This window comes from Ictidomys tridecemlineatus, chromosome 13 (assembly GCF_052094955.1).
Source record: "Ictidomys tridecemlineatus isolate mIctTri1 chromosome 13, mIctTri1.hap1, whole genome shotgun sequence".
Classification (NCBI taxonomy): Eukaryota; Metazoa; Chordata; class Mammalia; order Rodentia; family Sciuridae; genus Ictidomys; species Ictidomys tridecemlineatus.
Genome location: NC_135489.1, coordinates 34,351,692 through 34,375,814, shown reverse-complemented (window position 1 = coordinate 34,375,814; position 24,123 = coordinate 34,351,692). Strand labels below are relative to the sequence as shown.

At 49.5% G+C, this 24,123-nt stretch overlaps 1 protein-coding gene across 50 annotated transcripts in view; it reads right to left on the bottom strand.

Moving 5' to 3' along the window:
* Positions 1 to 238: 238 nt before the first annotated feature.
* The window catches only part of Celf4 (CUGBP Elav-like family member 4), a 291,322-nt gene continuing 267,437 nt past the window's right edge, over positions 239 to 24,123 (bottom strand). For 6 of the 50 annotated variants that reach the window (XM_078030128.1, XM_078030129.1, XM_078030137.1 and 3 more), the window contains 5 exons: positions 20,283 to 20,348; positions 18,824 to 18,907; positions 13,550 to 13,633; positions 8,348 to 8,519; positions 239 to 2,143 (listed from right to left, as the gene is read on the bottom strand). In XM_078030128.1, the coding sequence (XP_077886254.1) occupies positions 8,392 to 8,519; positions 13,550 to 13,633; positions 18,824 to 18,907; positions 20,283 to 20,348 (362 nt within the window). In that variant the 3' untranslated portion in view covers positions 239 to 2,143; positions 8,348 to 8,391. Of the gene's footprint in view, positions 2,144 to 4,134; positions 4,220 to 8,347; positions 8,520 to 8,944; positions 9,024 to 13,549; positions 13,634 to 18,823; positions 18,908 to 20,282; positions 20,352 to 24,123 lie in introns of all 50 variants that reach the window. The other 44 variants (XM_078030145.1, XM_078030146.1, XM_078030152.1 and 41 more) reach the window with 13 other exon arrangements.

The following is a 24,123-nucleotide window of genomic DNA, read 5'->3' as shown; positions in this document are numbered from 1 at the left end:
GAGAAAGCGTCATCCAATAGTTACAGAAGGTTACAAGGAGTTTTAGGGAGTTGAGTGTGAAAAGAGCAGTTGTACCGAACTGCAGCTGTTTTGTTTTGTTTTGTTTTGTTTTTTACAACATCTGGACATCCTAAAAGGAGGAGTCAAGAGAAAGAAAAAGAAAATTAAAAACATGAAAAAAAAAATAGAAAGGAAAGGAAAGACAGGAGGCCTGACAGGAACCAGAAATTTGTTCTTCTAAAGTAAAAAAAAAAAAAAAAAAGTGATAGGTCCCAGTGCCCCCCTGGTCTCCGGATGAACTGGCCATCAGTAAGGAATTATGGAGGCAGAATGCCAACGCAAGTCTTCCCAAAGATGCAAATAAATTATAATAAATATGATATACTTTAAAATATATGTGTTCTTAAATAATTCAGTGTATTTTCTGATTCTGAGTTTTTAAGCAATGTCTTTAACTGCTCTAAAGTCATTTACCAAAGATAAATATCGTGCTTTCATTAAATAGTTTTCCTTGTTTTTTCTCTATCATTACAATTAAAAGTCCTACAAAATATGCAAATTTATTTACAGAAAAACAGAGCCGGCATCATTTAAACATCCCTGTTTTTCAAAATTCCTTGTAAACAGTTTCAGAAATTCTTCAAAGATTGTTTTTTTTCTCTCTCTTTTTTAAGGTTTTTGTGTGTGTGTGTGTTGCCTAGTTGTTTTAAGATGAAAGTTCCCAGTTCTCCCTTGCCCGGAAAGTCTCTGGATCAAGCAGGGAAGGCGAGTGAAGCGGGAGGTGTCCAGGGCTTGCGGAGAGCGAGCGCGCAGCTCCCGGAGCGAAGCGAGAGGCGCGGGCGGCGGCGGCGGCTGCGGCGGCGGGCGAGGGGCCCTTCCCGGCTGGGTGCACGGCCTCCACCGCGACGGGCGGCCGGGAGCCCGCAGGTCTGGGAGAGTCCGGCCTGGCCCTCGGGGACAACGGCGTCCGACAGCACTCGCGGGGAGAAGGGATTGATGCTCAGTCTAAACTCTACAAAAAGTACAGTCCTACAACATCTGGGATTTTAGCAGTAACGCTAACTTCTATAGTTTTTTTTTTCCTTTTTTTATTTTTTTATTTTTATTTTTTGCTTTCCTCTAATTTTTTTCTTCTATTATATAGGTATTTTAAACTTTTCCTTTTTAAAATTCTGTACAACTATTATGATTTTTAAGAGGGGGAAGAGTTAGAAGCATTTACAGACTTTTCACAACAATTACCTTGTCTTGGAAGATCCTTTGTTCCCCTCCTTGTTTTCCTCACTTCACGGTTAATAAGTTTTCATACTTTTGTTGCTTTCCCCAAATATCCACCAATCTGTGCATCTTAACAGCTCCATCCAGACATATAATACAGAAAACCATAGGAAAGTTTCATAGACTTCAATGAGGGTAATCAAAGCGCCTCTCAAAGTATCAAAGAACTATTATCTTGCTGTTTTAAAAGCATTGAAGCATTATTTTTTTTTCATTTTTTTGTATTTTTTGTATTTTTTTTTAATTTTTTATTACGTTTTTCATAGAATCGCTCTAAGCTGTTTCAAGAACAGCCAGGAGGCAGGAAGGAGGTAGTCCTCCATTCCTCCTCTATTTGACATAGAGCTACACATCTGCAATAAAAAGTTTGGTCCTTTGGTCCCTAAATAGCTAAAGGAATGACAGATAGAGATGCTCAGTGGCGGCCTCCCAGCCGCCCCCTGGGGACCAGGCCCCCACCGCCACACGCTTGCCCCCGCCTGCCTCAGGCGCCCATGGGCTGGAAAAGCCCCAGGATCGGTAAGCAGCAGCGTCTTCTCCCAGTGCCCAGCCCTTCAGCCTCCCCGTCTGGTCTCATGTTATTTTGTTTTAAAGTTGCCTTTTTTTTTATGTGTATATGTTTTTCCTCATTTTTCTTCATTGTCGTCTTCTTTATGTCATGTATATTTTTCCCCCAAACACGTTCCCTCTGAACTCCATAGACGTTATACTTTCCTTGAAGAAAATGTTACAGTCTCAGAGTGTCTGGAGTCTTCAGCTTGATTGATATTGGCTGATATGTCAAAGGTGTCATCCAACAGTTCTCATTTATAAATAGAGAGAGAGAGAGGTTTGTTTTTTAATGTAGCCCGTTCAGCATCCTGCCCTAAAATGAAGAAAATCGGGGCTGATTAAGCCATGAGGGAAAACACAAAATGCATCCAAACACCAATAGGAACCTGCCTTGGGGTAGGATGGGAACTCTGGGGGATGGCAGGAGGGAAGGAAGAGAGAGCAGTATGAGAATTAGTCATGATCATGATACAGTCAAAAGAAATTTGCTCTTCTATTCAGAGTAAGAAACCACTTGGCGGTCTAGTGGCGATGGTTGTAGCTGAGGTTTAGATGTGGGGAGAGAGTTCTTGATTTGGGTTCCTTTAGAGTACTGGATTGAGGGATGGCTATATCTAAGGGAAGAATTTGGGACAGTGGGATGTGATCATAATTAAACTTGTCCCTGAGGGATCCAGCCCAGATACAATATGTATACAGAAGCCTAGCAAACCAGAAAGCAAGAATTGAACAACCTAGCCAACTCCTCCCCAGCTTAAAGAAAAGAAGGAAGACAGAGCCAAGACTCAAATTTTGTAAAATCCTTGCCCAGTTTCCAGCCAACCACTTCTTTCCCCAGATCAGTAACTATTTGCGAGGCTGTGTATATATATATGTATATCTGGATATATGTGTAGAATATATTCACCTGCACATATGTGGACATACATGGATATGTGTGTATGTATATGCACATATACACACATACATAATACTTTTCTCATACATGCCAGGGAATTTAGAGGAAATTCAGAACTTCCAGGGAATGGATGGGAGAACCTAAAAAAAGGTCAGAACAGATTTAATTATAAAACTTAAGTAAATTAACTCAGACAGTTCTTGATTTTGTTTCAAATGGTGGCTTTTTGGTGTTTTGCTTTTAAGAAAAAAAAATCATGATCTGACTAGAATCAGAAGGCAAATGCTTATCGTTGTGAATTAACAAATGAGACTCATCTCCATTCTAGCAAGCAGCTTCCACTTATACATGGGGGTGACTGGTTACATCAAGAAAGTTAGAACTGCAAAGCCCCCAGTCCAGGGGACAACGTCATGCGTATATCAATCCATGCTGGCAGGTTTTTCACACTGTTGATTCAACAAACAGCAAACCGTACACAGCAGTCTAAACAATTACAACACCAAATAAAATAATAATAAAATTAAAAAACACTTGTCAAGGACCCTTTTTCAGTTGTAAACAAAAAGGTGCATTTTGCTTTTGTCAGTACTGTTTCTTCCAAACCAACCAAAAAAGCCCTCCCAAGCCCCCAGTCCCCCGCTCCCCTCCCCACATTGAATTTAGCAGGAGCAGCTATAATACAAACCTTATAATTGTTACTGGGCTCTCTCTCAGAGGCCTCTGGCTTTGTACTCTAGTTTTTTTTTTTTTTTTGGTTTAGAATTTTTTTTAAATCATTTTGTTACTATAGATATTAGATATTTTGGTTTGGGTTTTGGTTTTTCCTTTTGAGGTGAGATTTAAAATAGCCTAACTGGAAAAAGACCAGACCTAGGAAAGTGTCAATTGAAAAAGGCCCCCAAATTTCTAGAAAAAAATAAAATCACAATATTTTCAAGTGCAAGTAAATCAACCACGCATAGATATTTTTAAGATGTTTTCCTTATTTTTAAGAAAAAAATAATGGTTTGCATAGTTAAATGATCCCATGTTTGATAATTCAGGAATTCATCTTTATTTTTACTAAATTTTTTTCTTTAGTTTTTTTTTTCTCTATGTGACATCTAGAGAAGCATAAAAAAACGCTGAACAAGAAAAACCAAACAACAGAAAGTAAAACCACTGCAAGCACCAAGAACGAAACGAAAATGAGCACAGCAAAAAAGATCGTGGCAGCACAAAAGTCAAGAAAATGCACGTGTGATCATGACTGGCCAATCATCCACGGATACGACATCCAAGAAAAACGCTCCAATCACAGCACCTCCACGAAACTTGACGGCAATTGTCATGCAACCGATTCTTAGCCTTGTTACATGACGCCATCATGTCACACTGTGAACTTTGAGTTGATTTGAACTTACGGATGGGGGACTTTTCTCCACTCTCATGTGATTACGTGAACTTTATTCCTAGCTCAGCGCGAGACTGTGGTGGATTTGACTGGCCCTGGTTGGGTTGTTGGAATTTGATTGAATGACAAAAGAAGAAAAGATTTTTATATATATATATATATTTATATATGTAGAGAGAGAGAGAGAGAGGACAGGAGAGTGTGGGCAGGGAGGGAAGAGGAGGGGCAGGTGGGGTGGGGTCGGGAGTGTGGGGGGTAGGGAGAGTTGGGTTGAGGGTGAAGAAGGGCAAGGAAGAAGTTAAAACAAAATCAAAAGGAAAAATATTTAAACAGCACCAGACCACAGCATCAATCTAAAAGCTCTGATGAGAGAACAGCAGTCAAATCATAAGGGAACTGAAAAGAACTCAAAGGATGGAGGAGCCCGCAGACGGACGACATGGGCACAGCAACGCACACACACATACACACACACGGCTGTTTATGCAGACACATGATACACTGTGAACAGCAGCAGAACCTCACACAGGGCCACTAAGGGCATCCATCATGCGTTGGGAAAAGGAAGAGGCACAGGCAGTTTGGCAAGAGGGCCAGGAAAAAATAAACAGCCCCTCAAACCACCGTGGCCAGCAAGCAGATCTCAGGGAGCAAGCTCTCTGCTTTTAACACCCTTGATTTTTCTCCCCCAGATGCTGAGCTCTCCTTGGCTCCCTGGCTTTCTGTGGCTCCAGCCTGAGGATCAGCAGTGGGAGCCAGTGGGGTTGACCCTGATTGGCAGGGATGGTTAAGGCAAGTGCCACAGGAGACATCTGGCCACCATAGTATGGTATACTACGAGCGGCAGCTCAGCCCTCCAGCCTGTGGGTCCCACCTTGGCCCCCACCCTAGGAAAGGGGTCTCTAGGCGGCATGAGCACGCACAAGGGAGTTTTGATCCCCTCCCCTCCACTTTGATAACACCTTTTTTTCCTCAGAACCTTCGGAAAATGACAATACTTCATTCTGAAATTTCCTAAATTATACTTATGTTCTTGGAATTCTATCAACAGGCCTAGGGGGGCCCTACAATTTCATTTCATGGTTACCTCATACCCTTTGATTTGTTCCCAAGGTGGCCTAACTGAGGCTGCTTCAGGGCGTGTGAAGCCCTTCAAAGATTCTGTAGCTCTGACCCATAAAAGGGTCACAAAGGAGGCTTCAGGTACACCACAGAGTGGCACACCAGAGAGGGTGGCACAGTGACCCTGCATCTCCAATCCTTGCTGCTCTCACTTTGGCTCGGCGGAGCCCCATCCACCCTACTCCTCTTCCCCTTTCCAGCCCACCCCCTCTCTCTAGCTGGCCAGGTCTGATCATTTTCTCTCCTGATGGAGCCCTAATGGTTGAGAAATGAGATCCTCTCTATATCAGACAAATCAGGTTACTCAGCTTTGAGTTGCCATCTCCCTCATTCACCATCTCATGATCCTTTGCCCCCACCCTAGGATTTGGGGTCCCCAATTCCAACCTCATAGTTACTCATGAGCTTGTTCCTCATCCTGTGCTCTTCTATGCACTCAGGCCTGTGCCAAAGCCTACGTGCCTAGAATTTATTACCAGGGTTTCCAATCTACCAGGCCTCTCCATGAAGCCGACTTCCACTTTCAGTTTTTTGTTCCATTAGGGTGAATGGGAAGGGACCCCTGGGATCTTACAATGTCATAATAGATAAGCTGTGCAGTAGCTGAGCAGTGACTCTACTTTGAGTCACTGCCTCTAGCTCAGCCATCACAGAAGCACTCCCCAATCTCCCTCCCTCCATAGACTCCCTGTCCTGTCTGCCCACCTAAGCTGAGCTCTATCCTTCCAATATCAGATCTCCCTCACCCAGACAAAGGCCTATCACATGCCCACCAGTCCTGAAATGTCCCTCTCCTCTGCACCTCCAACCCCTCCCCAAAGCTCTTAGATCCACCCAGTATGTTGGCAGGTTCCTTTGGTATGAGAAAAGAGGCCTAAGGAACTTAGAAATGTATTGCCATCAGGTGTTAGCTCTGGCAACTGCACCTAAGGGACAACCTGAGGAATTTCCTCCTTGCCCTCCACACCAGTCCTGGGTACCTCACAAGCATTCACGCCTTCCCTGTGCTTGTTCCTTTTCCCTCCCCCAGTCTCTCAGTGCCAGGCACCATGCTGAGCACTGGAACTGAAGTCTCAAAACCCAGTGTAGGGAACTCTCTTGAACACATCCTCATCTCTCACATACTCTCAGTGCAGCATTCAGCCCCCAGGAGCCTCCCCAGCATGTGCACAGCTGGCTACCTGCTTCCTCTTCCTGTAGGAGCAACCATTCCCAGCCACTCTCTGGGGTGTCCTATAGAACACAGCCCTGGAGGTGGCAGTAATCACTGACCAGCATGGGGAAGCTTAGATCAGGTCAAGGAAGTTCCAACTCATTGATCTGGCTGAGGAAATTATGTCCTGGCCCAACCAATTCAGATGTCAGGTCTTAAAACATCTGGGTTCTAGCCAGAGAGGGCCCAGGCCCAAAACTACAGCTTTGCAATGCACAGGTCAGAGAGGGGCACCTACACCTGCAAAGCTCACTCCAGATACTGTGCAAAAGCACACTTACAGTCAAAGCCCAGGGCCCGGGAGACAGGACTCCCATGGAGTCAGACACACAGCTTAATGCCTTCTCCAACCCACAAAACCTCAGGACAAGGATTCTGAGAACTGTCCTGCTATTAGGCTCAGTATGTACTAGCTAACCTGGTGGCACGAAGGGATTCAGGGGACAGTCTTTGAGCTGGGCAGAGCCTTGTTGGGAGTGTTCCGACTGTTGGCTGTGAACCTGTCACATTGACATTATTGTTTACTCTTCCTGCCTTAGTTTCCTAGTAAGATTTCCAGAGGAACTCCCATCTTAACACAAGACAATGCTTCAGCCCCTACAACCTGATATCAACTACAGCTGAAGTGATCTGCCAAAATGCAAGTTCTTCTACCAGAACTCTCCAATGCCCGCTCCATCTCAGAGGAGATCAAAGTTCATATAATGGTGTGCAGGCCCCAAGTGGACATTCTTTCTTAACCCACAACTCTCTTGCCATTTTCTTGGCCCAATCTCCTAAATTCCTTCTGCCTGCCTTGGCCCCCTGCTGCTCCTTGGCCACACTGCCCCTGACCTCACCTTGGGACTTACATACTGGCTGTGTTCTCAGAAAGAGGATGTCTGCACACAAAGGCTACATCTTTGCTCTAATGTCACCCTTGCAATGAGGCTGGCCCTGGGCACCTTGACCACATGATTTAACTTTAGTTAACAATTCTGACATGCTAGGTAATCTATTGTCAGCTCCCTCCTTCTCAGGCTCAGTCACCACTGCAACCCTAATAGTTCCTAAAGTACCATACTGCTGAATAGATGGGGAACAGGGTGTGGGAAGCATCCTGAGTCAGTAGAACTCAAAGGTGACCTCCATTTCTGGTCTGTGAGGACTGCAGTAGCAAACAGCACTAAGGAAACTGGCTGAGGTTGACTTTTGGTAGCCTAGAACATCTCCCTATATGCCCTTCTCAGGAAGGCTCTGAGAAGGAACATTTGGCCTGAAAAACGAGTGGCTGACTGCTCCCAGCTGCTAAGCAGGCCCCAGCCTGAGCAGATGAGGTGACAACTCATGACCCAAGTAACAGGGTAAGGGACCGCAGTGCTATGATATCAACTCTCCCCAGTTTTTGGTCCATTCTGTTTTGTTTCCTGGTAAAGTTCCCGTTGAAAAATCCTGCCCCCTCTGTCCTGACTGAGCTACAGGCAGCTGGAGAGATGAGGGGTCAAAGGACTAAAGGCTGCAGGCCCTTCCCAGAACTGGGGAGAGGAGAGCCAGGAAGTCTGGGAGAAGGCCTCAACCTGTGGCTATAGCTCTGTGTTTGCCATCTGCCCACCCCAGGGTCTGTGGCAAGAAGAACTGCCAGTGTAGGCCTTGTATACCTTCCCAGATGACTCCCTCACTCCTGCTCCTCTTGGCCCCACAACAGGGGACGACCTTGCCCATTTCTGCCAGGATGACCATAGCTCTGCTCCTGTCCTGTGGACACTAGGCAAGGAGCAGGTTGAGCCAGGCGCATCGGGTCCAAGGCACAAATGAGGGTCAGGCCCACAAAGGCCCAAGAAGATGGCGGGTCCGTCTGATGCCCCCTTCCCAGACCTCCCGTTCCCACACCCCGGTAGCCCCCGGTTACCTGTGCGAGTCCTGGTCTCCCCCGGGGGACGCTCCCGCCGGCGCTCAGTACGGGCGATTGGCGTCTTTGGGCCGCTTCAGCTGCACCTTGAGCCTCTTCATGCCGATCTGGAAGCCGTTCATGGCCTGAATGGCGGTCTGCGCGCTGGCCGGGTTGTCGAAGCTCACGAAGCCTGGCGAGACACGAGGGACGAGGGCCTGGGTTTCCACGGGGCCGCCGGGGGCCGCTCCCGGCGGGGAGGGGCGGGGGGAAGAAGGCCGGGCAGGGGCGGGGCGGGGCGGGGCTCGAGGCTCCACCCCGGGGCCCCGAGGCTCCTCCCCCGGGCCCGCCCCGGCCCAGCCTCAAACCCTGCCGGGCCAAGTGCCCGCGCCCCGCGCCCCCCTCCGCCCGCGTGCGAGGGCCCCTCCCGGGATGGACGTTCCAGAGCCCCCGGCTTCGCCGATCTGCGCGGCCCAGCTGGCGCGCCACACCTCGGCTCTGGGCGGCGCCACTCTTAGGGCGCCCGCGGCCTAGCGGGGCTCAAGAGGCACCCGCCCCCCCACCCCGGCCGGCCCCGCCACCTCGGCCCTCTCCTTCGGTAAGAGAGGGCGGACACACCTGCGGGTGGAGGAGTTTATTGGACACTGTCCTCCCTGACAGGAGGGGGCCTGGCAGCGGGAGGGCACGGGGTGCCGGCCTGGGGAGAGAGAGGAGTGCGAGGGGGCGGGAGGGGAGGCACCTCGGAGAAAGCTTCTCCGCCGCCTTTGCCGGCCGCCCCCCGCGCGAGTGCGGCCCAGCGGTGGGCCGAGGGCCGGAGGCTAGGTCCTCACAGCTCCTCGGTCCCCACTCCCGGCCCTGCCCCTGCCCGAGGCTGCTTGGCTGGGCCGACTTGCATTAACCAGACCGACTTGCATTCACCCACCACCTGGCCCCCAGGGGCTGTCAGCAGCCCCATCCACGTGTGTAAAATTCCAAGCCCTGGGAGCAGGTGCTCTTTCCCTGACCAAGCATGCGCCAACTGATATGTACCCCACAACCCCTCATGAGAACTCCAACCACCATAACAGTAGACGTTAATATGATTACTAAAACAGTATGAGTAAAAGTTAGAGACTACTTTGTATGGGGACTACAATCTCATTCCAGAGTTCCCAGACACATCAGGTTCTGCTGGCTCACAGTCCTAAACAAGCAGTTCCCAGACTGGAATGGGTAGTGTTCCAAAGTGAGTTCAAAAGTCACTTTCAGGAACTTAGAATGTATCTCCTTATGCGGACAAGACTTCCCATCAACATTTCCCAAACTCCCAAACTGAGCCTTGAGGAAAGGCTCCTGTGGTCAGTAGGTTTATAGAGGACCCTCCCGGCCAGTTCAAGGAATAATAAATAAAAACATCCACTCTCACTCCAAGTTCTCCTGTAAATAAATCTCTATAGCTTGGTTTCATCTAGTATTTCCTTAAATTCATTCCACTTCAGATGACTTTCTCCTATAAAATGGACTTAGATCCTGCAAAATGTGAAATCCAGCTTGGTGAGATACACAGGCTATAGGATGTGCCTCAGTTGGGGTGCTTGTCCCACAAATGGCCATTAGATAGGTAAGAGACAGGTGCACCACTAGACTACGTGAAACAGAAGCTATCTTCTTAGTTAATTGTGGCACTGTAGGTGTGTTTGCACCTTTACTCCAAGAAAGTGACTCCCTTCTCACTCTTCCCACATGGTAGCGCTTTTTCCCTTTTTACCCCAACCCCAGACATCGCTTCCATCTGTCTCTTTTCTTTCTCTCCTCTCCTTCCTTTGATCAATTTGTCATTCAGCCACATACCATCAAAGATGGGGGAAGAAGGTGTGTGTGCATGTGTGTCTCACTTGTACATGTGTGGACACATGAGTGCACACATGTGAATGCTGCCATAACTGGTGAGAGCTAGGAAAAGCACAGCAACACCAACATCCATACAAATCTATATACTAAAGTAAATAGAAAAGATTGAGGATTATCCACAGTTGCCAATGAACTTCTACTTCTTGTCATCCTTTCCCCCACTCCTCTCATCCCCTCCAGGCCCATCCCCTGATGACTATAGTCAGGTGCCTAGCAGACCAGAGCAATATTTGGGTTTATACTGCTCTCCTCCTGACTAAGGAGGATGGTTACAACTAAAACTTCTGTCCCTGCTAAGACAAAGTGGCCTGACTGTGGGTGACATGCTCTATCCCTTACTCCTCTGCTTACACACCACTGGCACCAGCTCTACCTTGACATCTGGAGTTCGTGGATCTTTTTGAGGTAAAGAAATGAGCAAAGCAGAAAGAATGGAGAAAGATAAAAGGGAATGAAGAGGCTGTCTGTGGTGAGGTGTAAAAGAAGAGCTAGTCACCAGGTGGGAAGGTTCTGGAGGAAGGAAGAAACGTAGCTTCCTGAAGAGTTTAGAGGTATCTGGAAACATTGGAGCTGGGAAGGATTCTGGGTTGAAGGGAACTTTTCTCCCTCACCTAGTTTTGTTAACTGGCCAGTGATCAGTGTAGGGAGCATCTGCCCACAGACTGGAGACCCCTGTGGACAGAGCTCAGCGTACTCTCCATTCACAGCACAGTCTCCTTTCCCCTAGAGTCCCCTGCCCCACCTCCCAGACACTGTGGAAAGCCTCACAAGTAGGACATCCTCCTAGCATCCCCCAGCCCTCCTTCCAACATAGGGACCATTTGTGCAGCACATATCTTCATGAAGGCCTCGGGAATGTTCTTTTTTTCATTCTGATGCTTATCCAAAGTACAACCTTCAAGTTCATTTCAACACAGGACCACATTTGTGGCAAAATGGCAGAAGAAAAGGGATAATGGTATTTCTGAAGGGTCTGCTCTGGCCAAGCCTCTGCTATAGACCATCTCATGGAACTTTCTCAGCATCCCTGAGGGTGACTGCAAACATCCCCATTTCACAAATGAGGATCCCATGGTTCAGAGTGTTTGGTGACTTGCCCATGAGTGAGCACTGGAGTGAGAGTCTCACAGGCTGGGTCTGTGGGAGAGTGGTAGAAGGCTATGCTGTCACTGCCACTGCTGGAGTGAGTTGGAGAACTCAAGTGACTAAAGGAGGAACAGTTGGCTGGGCCAGTGTGGTGGGAACCTTTCCTTTCTCAAGGCCAGAAGGCATTTAGTATGAGAGTTTGAGAAGAAAAGAAAGAGACAATAGAAGTATACAGAGGATGATTTCTATGAAAAGCAGAAACAAGTCCTGGTCCTGGATATCTTAAGTGAGCTAGTAGCCTGAGTGGGTACTGCTTGGGGCAGATTCTGAGGAACTGCCTTTGAAAACCCAGGCTATGCCACAGGAACAGTGCTGATATGCCCAGATGTGACAGGAGAATAAGCCTGGATGAACTTAGTGATTCCCAGGCTCCTGGGTTTTTTGTTCTCATTTACATGTTTGGATCCTATTTTGAAAGCAAATATAACTGACTTGCACTTGGTAGTTTTTACATATACCACTATATTCATAAGGAGAAATATCCCAGACAACCGAGTGGTACACCCTGTCTTTCTTTAGCTTTTCATGCCCAAAAAGAAATGAGCTACTGGGGCAACTCTGTGCCATCAAAGGACCACAGGTTTTCTGTGGCATCTGCCAGAGAGGAGAGGACAGTGGTACAAGATTTTGGGAAATATGCCCAGAATTCTCAAGTCCTTCCTGGTTCAGGAAAGCCAGTCTCCAGGCTTCCAGATGTTTTTCCACTGTGTATCTCTCCCCTCCACTACCCCCAAGCTGTGACCATGGTTCCCTAGCCAACACAGGCTCCCACTCTCCTCACAGCTCCAGAACCTGGGGGGTTTATCAGGAAATTCTGGTAGACTCAGCTATGGTCCCATGTATGGCTTCCTGGGGACTATACTACTTAGTCCTCAAGGGCTCATGAATGGATCTGGCCCTGAAAAGATGGGCTGATCAAAGTAGAAGAGGAGGAGGGAGAAGGACCAAAGAGGAGCAGAGGGGAGAGGTGTGGGGAAGAGGGGGAATTCCATGAGGAACTCTGGAGTTTCCTGGTTAAGGTTGTCAGCTTTACCAGATAAAAACAGGATGCCCAGCTGAATGTGGATTTCAGACCAGTGATGAATATTTTTTTAGTGTGTTATCCTCAATATTACATAGGACCTATCACATGCAATATTTAGGACATACACTAAAAAAGTATTGTCTATGTGAAATTCAGATTTAACAGGGTGTCCTGCATTTTATCTGTCAGACTCCTGGATCCTTCTAGGTCTTACCTCTCCCATCTAAAACCCTGCCACCAAGTGAGTTTCCTGAAAGCTATAGTTCCATTCTCACACCATCTCCCATGACCTACCACACCAATTAAAGCCTCCTCATCAAAATGGCCAGAGACCTCCCCAGCATAAATTCTCCCTTGCTGATCTCCCAGAAGCCTCCTGTACCTCTTCCCTGCCATTTAAACCTTTCCTCCCAACCCCACATCTCTGCCAAGTCTCTCCTTCTGCCTTCCTGGTCATTTCCTTGTGTGGTGCCTCGCAGAGCTCACTGCAGCTGAGTGGCTGTGATTTCCATCTGGGCTCAGAGCTTAGGCTTCATGGGGAAGTGACCAGTCTCCTCCTGGCTCCTCAACAGTTCTCAGCTCTGTTGGCTTTGGGTGGGGAGAGGGATTCACGGCATGGCAGGTGGGGAGCAAGGAACAGGTAGACAGAGAGGGGGCAGCAGGACAGACAGGCAGAGAGAGCAGATAAGGGGCAGGCAAGGTAGGGCTTCATAGGGCTTTGACCCAGGGGTCAGGATGGCCACTCAGACCATGAGAGGAGGGGCCACTGGGAGAATGGATGTCCTGGGCTCTGCTCACTGCTTCTCCCAGCCCTTCCCAAAGTGGCCCCTCCTGTTCTCAGGGGATGGCCTTGGGCCTTTTGGCTGGAAGAGGAAATCCATTTCTTGGGCTGGGATGTGGGAGGTGGGAGCCAGGTAGAGGAGGGTAGGAAAGCCGAGAAGCAGAAAGAACAGGGGAAGACAGAAAAGGGCTGAGAGATGGAGGCTGGATTCAGGAGCACCTGGGGGCGATGCGAAGGAGCAGGTGAGGAGCAGTTGGACTCCTGTAATTGGTGCGAGCAGCCCTGTCCTAGTGAAGCTAATTGGTTTGTTATCTTTACCCACCAAAGCATTTACTTTGGTTAGTCGCCCGATCCACAAACACTTTCGAGGAGATGACATTACCGAAAGGGAGGAACATCTGCATCAGCTCAGCGTCCCCAAACTCCTGGGGCAGATGGTAGATGAACAGGTTACAGCCCTCGGGCCCTGCGGTGAGGGGAGGGGGTGGGCAGGGAGGAGGGATGGCAGGGTGGGGGAAGAGAGAGACAGAGGAGAGGTGAGCGAGTTAGGCAGCGCAGCGGGGAGAGGTGGGGCAAGGTTAGGAGGGGGGGTTTCATTCAAGATCCAACGGGTCCCCAGAGAATGGGGTTGCTGAGCCCCAAGTCTGAGCTCTGGTCTCCACTCTGTCCTTGGGCAAGTCTCTGAACCTCTCTGTGCCTCAGTCGACTTTTCTGCAAAATGGATCAGTAACATGGGCCTGGCATCTCTGGGGCTGGGGTGGGTGGAGTCGATGAGAGAATGGGATGAACATGCCAAAGCTTGGTCAGCTGTGGAGAGAGAGGGGCAGAGAGGTTTGGGGGCTCCCTCCTGCTCAGCCCCTGCTCTGGGGAGGGTGAAAGGAATGGCCTGGGCAGTGACATCCCGTGCTGGAGAGACACTTTATCTTCACAGGCCTAGCATAGACTGGCCTGGAGTGCCCATGGGTGGTGGCCTGGGTTCAGTCACCTCCCTGACCTGCAGCCACTCCTTCCCATCTGGCCATGGAGGCACAATTGCACTATGCCACACATCATACGGTCTCCTAGTCTTGAAGGTAAAAAGCCAGATTTCCCCTACTTCTTCTAGAAGATGACACAGGAAAAACTGCACACCAAGGTGCCACAATTAGCCAGGACACCCTTGAGCCTCATTCCATGAAACTTTCTTCATCTCCTCACAACAGTAACAGTCCTGCCAACTTGTGCAGCATGAACATGTGCCAGGCTGTTCTAAGCACTTTCTATGTATGTTAATTCACTTCATCCTTAGAGCAAACTTGTGACTTAACTACAATGTCATCACCACTTCACAGATGAGGACACTGAGACCCAGAGAGGTTAAGTTACCTGCCAAAGGACAAACAGCTAGTGAGGGAAATGGGGACAGGATATGAACCTAGGCCATGGCCTCCACAATGTGTATTCTTCTCTCTCTACTAGTCATAAAATCTTAACTTCCCAGATGCTCTGAACACTTGGAGGTCTTTGGATTCATGAAATTTCCAGATAGTTAAAGATTTCTTTTTGAATAGTCAAAATACTTGATTTTAACTCTCAGAAACAGAAATCTTTTCAAGATGTATGGTCTGTTTCCTGCCATCTTAAATACCCTGTGTCACATTTAACCCTTTGAAGTGACTTGTGATCATTGCAGTGATGATGATTTCCACCTCTGGCTGGTGGAAAGGAGACAGCTACACTGAGAGCTGTGTAAGAACTGGGGTTCTGATCCGAGCCTGGTGGAAACCTAAGCATGAGCTTAAAAGTGAGGGCTGTAAGGCACCAGTTTTTGTGGCCAGAACCAATTGTCCTGGTTCTCTGGGACCAGCAAGGCTGCCAGATAATCCAATTTGGGGGCAAAGAGTTCACCCTGGATTCTCTCTTTTCCTTCTTTCCCTCCTATCCCCTCCTACTCCCCTCCTTCCTCTTCCATCTACCTCCACCCCGTGGAGGCCCACAGCCTATAGAGAGGACTACCCTGCCCACTGAAGCCACCCAGCTGAGCCTCTGACTTCTTTGGTCCCTGGTCCCCACATTCTACCCACCCACCCACTCAGGCACTCTGCCAGAGAACGGCGCATTCAGAATCAGGCGCAGATGTGTTCCCTTGTCTCCCCGAGCTCTGCTGGCCCTCTTCTCCCTGTCCCCTCTCTGTCCCCCTCCCATCATGCTGTGTTCTCACTGGTGCATGCCATGTAAATGTACCCCTAGATGGTGCCCAGGTAGATGGATGCTCCCTTGGGGCAGGAACCATTCTTGAGGTTCTAACACCTCTTCCAGCACCCATGCCTTCTTTTCCCAAGAGTACCTCTGGCCTCTCCCTTTGGGTGCCCCCTGTGTCCATCCCCCATGCTCTAAGGGTTGGGGCTCTTTCTGGGAAGTTTTCTCTCTTACCAGGCCGGTCACTCCCTAGATGTGGGGGCATGTGCCTTCTCCTGTCCTGGTCATGTGCCCTCTGTTCTCCCTTCCTATTCCCATTCTCACTCTTCTGGGCTTCCCTGATGGCTCCACCCCATGCTGACACACTCCTCAGACTCAGAGCCCTTGTTCCAACTCTAAGTTCTGCAAGCTGTTTCATGAGGAGTTTACTTCTCTTCTTCTTAAAGAGACAAGGAGCTCTCAGAGTCAGGGTCACAGGCTCAGTCCCATCTGCATGGTGTATAGCTGAGTACCCAGAGATGGCCTTCTAGGTCCAGCTGGGTAGGATGACAGACAGCAGCTTCAGTGCCCCCAGAAGTGAAACTACACCCCCTTAAGTCCTTCTGCTTTTTCATTAAGATTAGAGAGTATCTATATGGCAGGACTAGCAGGACCTTAGAGATAATCTGGTCCAACCCAAAGAAATGGTGAAATGGCATTTCAGAGATAGAAAGCGACTACTACTAACTACCCTGCAACTCCTGGCAGAACTGCAACTGCAGCCACCACTGAGGGTAGCCTCGTTCAGTTTGTGGAGCAGGTGGCCTTCGGGGATTCGGGCAACTGTAGGAGGGTCCTCCCCAACAACCAGTATATTCTGATATTCAGAGGTGTTCCACAGGGGATGGTGGCCATGATATAAGAGGACAACCATTGGTGAAGCAGGAGGAATATGCCTTCTTTCTTGTTCAGGCTTCATACAACACCATGGGATTTGGCTTTGGTCAGACTGCAGCCCACCTTTCTACCTATCTCCTGGCCCCAGGCTCACCTCCTGCTTGGCAGCATCCTTTGCTCCTGCTGACCCCTGCCTGGAATACCTGCCTCCCTACCTCTCTGTGCTGAAGACCTCTCCCTCCCTCCAGCCTTCCCCAGAAACCCACACCCAGTGTCACCATTTCACCTATGCATAAGTGAGGCTCTGTTGGTATCTGGGTTTATGTCCTACCTCACCCCAGCCCCGCTCTCCTGGGGTAGCTTGGCCTGAGCACCATGACCAGGGAGAAAGGGGTACAGCAATGAGAGGGGCTGAAGTGAGAAGCAGCCCACAGGGCCTGGTCTAGGGAGCAGGGAGCATGTATGTTTGAAGCTGCTCAGAGATGGAGAAGGTATGAATTCAAAGGCAGATGCAGAGGGGTAGGTGGGGAGAAGGGCAGGATGTGAATGTAGGACCAAGTTAAAAGCCAGCAGTAGAATCTTCATGTTTGTTGGGTGAGGGTTGTACTGACCTGAAGTTCTGCGTACACACATGTGTGTGTAAAATAGGATTCAAAGATTTATGAGCCCACAGGCTAGAGTGACACTGGGAGCTGCCTACAGCCAGAAGCCAGCATGATGACAAAAGTGTCAGGGCCTGTGGACATACTTCTCTGCTCTAGGCCTGGGCCAGCCCCTGTGGCTCTGCCCTGCTTGGTGAAGGCACAGGGGACAGCAGAGGCAAAGCAGAGCCAGGGCCATCGCAAAAAGGCAAGGCTGATGGACCATTCCTATCCCACTTCACTGAAGTGAAGGGGGCTCCAGGTGTCACTTAGCTGCACCAGGGCATGACAACTTAGTCTGTACCTCTGGGTGACTATAACTCAGCTTTCCTGGGACAGAGAGGTCTAATGATGCAGATCTCGGGAGCTGTCAGCCTGTGAGCTGGGATGGCACTCCTCTTGTACAGTTTTCAGGCAAGGAGGGGTGACACCTTGGTATAGGAAGGGCTATGTGCAGATAATTGCTGCATGAAGTTCAGAGGGCAGATCTGAGCAAGTTTGACTTTCACACCCCTCTAAGAAATGGTCCTTACTGTCTTCATTTCTGATGAAGATGCTAAGGGTATAAGAAGGTTTGTCTGAGGTCATATGAGGCAGATCTGGGAATCAGAGGGTTTGCTTCAAAGCCCAGGCTCTTAATTGTTCAAGCTCTAGGGCCTTCAAGTGGCCAGTCTCACCAAAGGGATTTGGACCAGCAGATGCCCCAGATCTTTCTGAGTAAGCTCTATCCCATGGCTCCAAGGCAGTTTGCTGTAGGGGCTATGAGGTGGGCAGTGGGAAATACCACCATGTGGGCTGCTGGGACAAACTCAGTGGCCTTGCTGCCAAGTGAAGTTCCCATGGGGGGAGAGAAGACAGAACCTTATTAGTGTTCCTACACCTCAAGTTCAGCTATCTGTGTGCAGGCCCCCAAGGAAGGGCTTATTAACTTAGTCTCCTATCTTTCTGCTTACAGGGATCACTAGGCACTGGGATGGGAACACACTGAGTGTCGTCATTCAGTCCCTGCCACCCAAGCTAATGGACCTTACCTGCTTTGCGATGTTTGCATCAGGGTCTCTAGGGGTGGCTTTCAAGAACCCCCTTCCTTACTAAGCCTGAGTAAGGCCTATTGCCTCATCCTGCCTCATCCTGCCTATTAAAAGTCCTGCCTGGGAGCCACACCTTCCACTCCTGGTCACCCAGGGCACAAGGTCTCCTTTCCAGGATGAACAAGAATGTGAAACCCCCAGCCATGAGCAAGCACTTTCCTGTCCTTTCTGCTGGCCAAATCCTGCTTACCAGGGAAGGGGATTCTTGGACTCCACTTCCTACAGAGCACCACTTTCCTCATGTTCCTGACCACCTTGATTCTTTCTCAACACCCACAGCTCTCAGGGTTGGTGCTGCCAAAGCTGCCACACAGTCTCAGCTCCTAGCTATGTTCTCAGTTCCCTGAGAACACAGCAATGGGACCTCAGTTGAAGACCCCAAGGACAGGCCTCTATGTCCTCAGTAAAGCTGGGTGCTTCCTGGGGCAGGGGACAGGCTGCCACTGAAAAATACAGAGGCTAGGTTGTTCAGGGCTTGCTAGGGAAGGAGCAACCATTCTCAGGATTTTTTTTTCTTTAAAAAACCAAGATATCAGTGTGTGAGTTGTGTCATCCCAGTGGCAAGTGATAGAGGGGAGTGGGAAAGGTGTCGCGTGCATGACCCACCAGCCCTTGGTGCATTCTGTCCAGTTCCCTGTGCTGGGCCCAACCGTCACTCTTCTTTGCAGAGCTGACCACAAGACATGCGCCTCCATGCCCAGATAGGAGAGTGTCACATCCCATAACCCTGCTGCCTTCCCTCACCCACCTCCTCACACACACAGACCAGATTGCCTTTCCAACCAAGGCCATGGCCCGAGGCCCAGGTGAGACCAGAGACACAGGTGAACAGTCTCTTTGGGAAGAGGGGCAGGAGGGGATGAGACTCACCTTCTCTCTGTTGCTGGGGAATCATTGGCGGTGGCTGAGGAAAAGCCTGGCTTATCTGACCATAGGCAGCAGGGTAGGCGGCTGCTGGAGGGCCAAAGAGAAGAGGCGAGAGACGACAACAGGAGGCAAAGAGACAGGGTGAGAGGTGGGAAAGAGAGATTTCAGTGTCAGGCAGTAAAGGCCAGCCGGCCAGCTGGTATGTGTTAGCTCAGTTGCTTCAGAGGAAGCAGCCTTCAGTCTTTGGTACCAGCAAAGAAGCACAGAATGAGGACTGGAGAAGTGTGTGCATATGTGGGGGTGGGGTGCACTTGGGGGGTCAGGCAAGTCTAATCTGCAATAGTGGATAGCCATAGCTGATCTGCCTTCACTCCCTCTCAGAGGGCACTTGTGTGGGACATGGGGAGCTGCCAGATATGTGGACCTGGCCTCTAGGGAACCTGCCAGAGGTAAGCCCCAGGGGCAAAAGGGCTGAGATGGACAAGCCTGCTGTTTTCTATATTCAGTTCAAAAAAAGCAGAGGTAGGACAGAAAAGTTCAACATACCCCTCTGCCTGGCCTGGTTCCCTGAGGGGCAAGGTCTGACATAGGAGCTGGGGAGGGCTCCAGGACCAGTGAGAGAGCTTTCTTTGGTCTCTAGAGGAGGAAGACCAGCTTTCCTTCAGTTCTCATCTCATCAGGGAGCCCACTCACCCTCAGGAGAGACAGCACTGGCTCTCCAAAGCCAGCAATAAGGTAACCTGACCAGGTCGGACAACAGGGCACAGGCTGAGTGGGGATGAATGGTTGGCTGACAGCTTGATTTGGCTCATTGGCCCCAGGCCATCTGCTAGCCTCAGGCTGTCTCTTCTCACCAAACACACGCTATCTCAGGTTCCATTTTCTCCCTGCAAACTGACTTACTTGCCTGGCTGGTAGAAGCTGCTTCCTTTCCAGAGTCCCTCCTTCTCTCCAACCCAGGCATCTCTGCTTCCTGAGCCAGTGATTGTGGACTATGCTAGGCAGCACCCCAAGTCTGGCCTGGCCCCCAGCGCTGCTGTGCAGCTTGGTGCTCCTGGGCAAAGGTGAGGCCAGAGGCCCAGGGGAGCAATCTCTTTGAGGAGAGGGGTTTGGAGGGGCTCTGCAGTACCCTGGCAGTACCATTGGGAAGAGAAATTGGGCCTCAAAGACAAGTAACTAAATTCATCTCATCTGGGGTTCTGCCCAACCACCATTACCAGTCCACCCTGCCATGCCAGGAAAACTGCACCGAATGCTAGGAGGCCTGAGAGAGGGAGTCAGCCCAGATAGGGTGGGGGTGTGGAGCCAGTATAGCCTCCCTCCTTCCCCTGAGGACCCTGCCACCCACTCTCCCACTCCCATGCAGGGCCCAGGTCTGGGGTGGGAAGAGGGCATTGGTGCCACGGGCGTGAAAGGATGAATGCAGCCAGGAAAAGAGCCGAGGGGACGTGTGGATACTAACGACCTGCATACTGCTGCACTCCCGCGTAGGCCTGCTGCAGGGGGTCCGCGGCGGTGGGGCTCTGTGCTGCTGGGGAGCCAACAGGCAGAAGTCAGTGATGCGCACCCAAACTGGCCCCTGCCCCCACCATTCCGGGGACAACATAATAGTTGCATTGCCCCTTCTAGCCACTACATGCTTACTAGGGCAGTGTCTGGGACAGGGGCCCTGAGTGCTGGGCCCTGTTGGAGGTCTTCCTTCCAAGCCCAGGGCTCCTACTACATTGCCCTCCATAGTTGGGGAAGGCATGTTACAGCTGGATTGGGTGTGGCTGAGATAGGGGCTCATGCAGAGGAATATGAGGACTGGGGAAGAGAGGCTAGAGGAGAGCTTGATCACCAGGGTCTTGGTAGGGAAACACATGAGCTCCCACCAGGGCTGTAGAGCTGTAGGGCTGGAAGCTGTCAGAAGGGGTTCATCCTCACTGATCCTCAGCAGAAGCCAGGGGCAGTAAATAAAGAAAAGCCTGGTAGATGTCATCTGGGTGAAAGAAAGTCCACTGGGGGGCCTTACCCTGCCACTCTGTCCTCCTGGACCACCCACTCCAGCTCAGAGGGACCCCTCCCTCATTCTCTTTTTTTTTAAATTTAGTTTATTACATATGCCTCATATATTTTTATGTTTACAAATTGCGTTGAGTTGCATGAAAATTCCTCTCAGCTTCACTAACTTTGAGACAGGCTTTTTCCTGACTATAGCACCCAGACCTGTTTTCTCATACCATTCTCTTTAGAAAACATTCATTTTTAATTTACATTTCCCATTATTTTTATAATATTTATTTTTTAGTTGTAGTTGGACACAATAACTTTATTTTATTTATTTATTTTTATGTGATTCTGAGGACCGAACCCAGGGCCTCACAAGTGCTAGGCGAGTGCTCTACTGCTGAGCCACAACCCCAGTACCCCCTCCCTCATTCTTAAGGAATTTTCACTATGCATGGAGATCTTCTACTCCTGGTCTTGCTGGAGACTCTTGCAGCAGGGACTGGCCACACAGGTTGAGTTCTGCTCTATGGGCTGGGAGTAGGGTGCTGCCCACAGACACCAAAGAGCTAGAAGACCAAAGACCTTCCCCTATCTTCTGCCCTGTAACTCTGGTACCCTTGAACTGAAACTTTGGCAATACATTCAGAGAAGCTTGAATAGGGAAAGGCTTGGTTCATCTTGTGGCCTTTGCTGTCTCTTGAGGAACTGTGGGCAAAAGCGTGAAGCATGCATCAGCAGTGGGCACAACCCTTAGTGACCAAGGTCGGTGATGACTGACATGGGACTGGGCTGGCCTTGGAGGCCCAGAAAGGTAGACAGGACAGATGCTCACTCACATGGAAGACCCAGCCCCAGTATGTCTGGGCAAACTGGGTAACACAGGATGGCAGGAAGAGAACCACCAGGGCACATCTGCCTGTCAACTCTGGCCAGCTAAGCTAACTGGCTATGCCAGGTTTTGAGGCCTGTAGAATGGACAGAATTCCCAACTCTCCTTTTGAGCTCTTTTCCTGAGTTTTTCAGTTAATCACTATTAGGAAATAGCATCTAGACCTCAGGGGAGCCCAGGCTGAGGCAGAGGCCGCTAGAGTCAGTTGAATGACAGGCTTAATACCCCCTAGGAGTAGCAGAGGAGCTGGCCCTTTGGGGCTCTAATCAATACTGAAGAACAAAAGAAGGGCTATGATACAGGCTTTTTCCTGCCTGGGGCTACAAATGGGGGAAAGAGACATTTCCAAGTTCCATGAGTCTCCTCTGCCAGAATCTGAGCTCTCTGGAGGGACAGCCACATCTTGCTTGTCCTCTTGGTCTTCCCAGCTTCTCACCCATGCAGCGCCTTGATGCAGATTAGAAAGGCTACCCCTACATCAGGGCACATAGTTTGGTGCCCTTGTGCAAAATATAACCAGCACAACTTCATGGCAGCCCCTGTCAGAGTGCCAGAAACACAGTGAGTGCCCAGAAAATAGAACTACTGGAGAAAAAACAGGTTTTTTATGTTTGTGAGAGCCACCCTTTCATTAAAGGCCACACTGTGTGTTTCCAACAACCTCTCCATGAAAAAAGAGGGAAGGATAGAGAAACTACCTGGGGCTAGGAAGTGAAGAAAACATTCATGAAACCCTTTTCTACTTCTCTGCCTAATGACCTCATTAGTAACTGCCAAAGAGTGAACATTTTGAAGGATCTCGTTCATTACAGTGGCTCCAAACTCCGCATTTAAAGATGGTAAATTAATTTTTTAATGTACTACTTTTCTCCTTTCCTTCCTTCCATCCCTCCTCTTGCTCTGGCAGGGAATTGTTTATGGGAGGTGCCAGATTGTTACAAATGGGAGAAAGAAACATTTCCAAGTTCCATGAGGGAAATGGCTCACAGATGCTGGTGGGGGTGGGGAAGGAAATGGCTTCCCTGAATCCAGAGATCCAGATGGGCTTGGAGGGAAGGAGGAATGGAGAGTCCAGATGTGCTGAGGGGTGGCATCTCCCAGCCCATGAGCCTGATATTAGTGGAGTCACTTCCACCTCCAGCTTGCTAAGTCCCTCTTTGCCTCCCCTATCAGCTGGAGCCTTCATCTTCAAACACCACTCCAATACTCTGGGCCCTACCACATCACTTTTCTAGATCCCTCTGGCCATTTTTCTGAGGAATTGGAGGTGCCTGTACAACAAGCACTGGAATGGGGTTAAGGAAAACTCCAAGTTCAGAGACACAAAATCTCCTCCTCTGTGTCCCTACAAGCACAGTGGCTTTGCACTCTGTTGCTGGTGGAACTTTTATACACTATAGATATTTGAGCCATACTTCAGACAGTGAAATCAGAACCTCTGAGCTTCTGTAATTCTATCAAATCTCTAGATTCTGATGGGCACCCAGATTGGGGAACAAGACCCAGTGGCAGGAGGGGGCTGCCTGGTAGGAGCAGAGATGGTGAGACTGAACCCCTCAGTTCTATTAGGTAAACCTCCTCACCATCTCTGCCCCTACTAGGCAGGTCCCCTCCTGCCTCTGGGTCTCCAGGAAGGGCCCCGCCAGAGTGTGCGCCTTGATCATCCTCATCTTTCCAATGCCTGCCCACCTGTTAAAGTTGCCCTGAGCCTCCTCCTCAAGGAGGCCCCTGGGGCTTTTTCAGCCTATAGGATTCTCCCATCATTTGAGTCCTTCAGTGTTTTCAACCTGAGAATATTCACTCTTGATTCAACTTCTTTCTGCCTTACAGTCTCTTGGTTCTGTAGATGGATTTTGTTCTCACCTGGACTTCAACCTCCAAGGGGATAGACCATGTCTTGCCCTCCCCCGGAGCCTTCCTTTCACTCAGCACAGACCAGACACTTGCTAATATGCATTTGCACTCTGAAACTTCTCCCTTTACCCTCTAGGAAAGGGGGACAGCAGTCTTCATATCTTATTACATTATCCTCTGCTGGACTGAGCTCAGGGCTCAGCTTCCCCACACTGATTTTAGTTCACCTTCCAGACAAGAGAGAGAAGCTGCTCTAGGTCAACTGCACACTCTCACTGTGTGACAAGTGCTGAGTTTAAAAGGAGTAAAAGTAATCAGGAACAGGCCTACAGGATTTTCTTGTGTGCCACACTCTGAATTGCAAGTTTGGGAACTGTCCAAAGTTCTAAGTCGCTGTCTGAGGTGCTGCCCAGAGTTTTTTGTGCGTCAAGAGACCCGACTGACTGGTGGGTACTAGTTAGTATGTATGCCAACCAGTATGTCTCCATTTCCTTCCCCAATGAGTCTTTTCCTACTAAACATTAAATCTGATTATTTTTTTAGCTTCTATTCCCTTAATTGTTTTAGC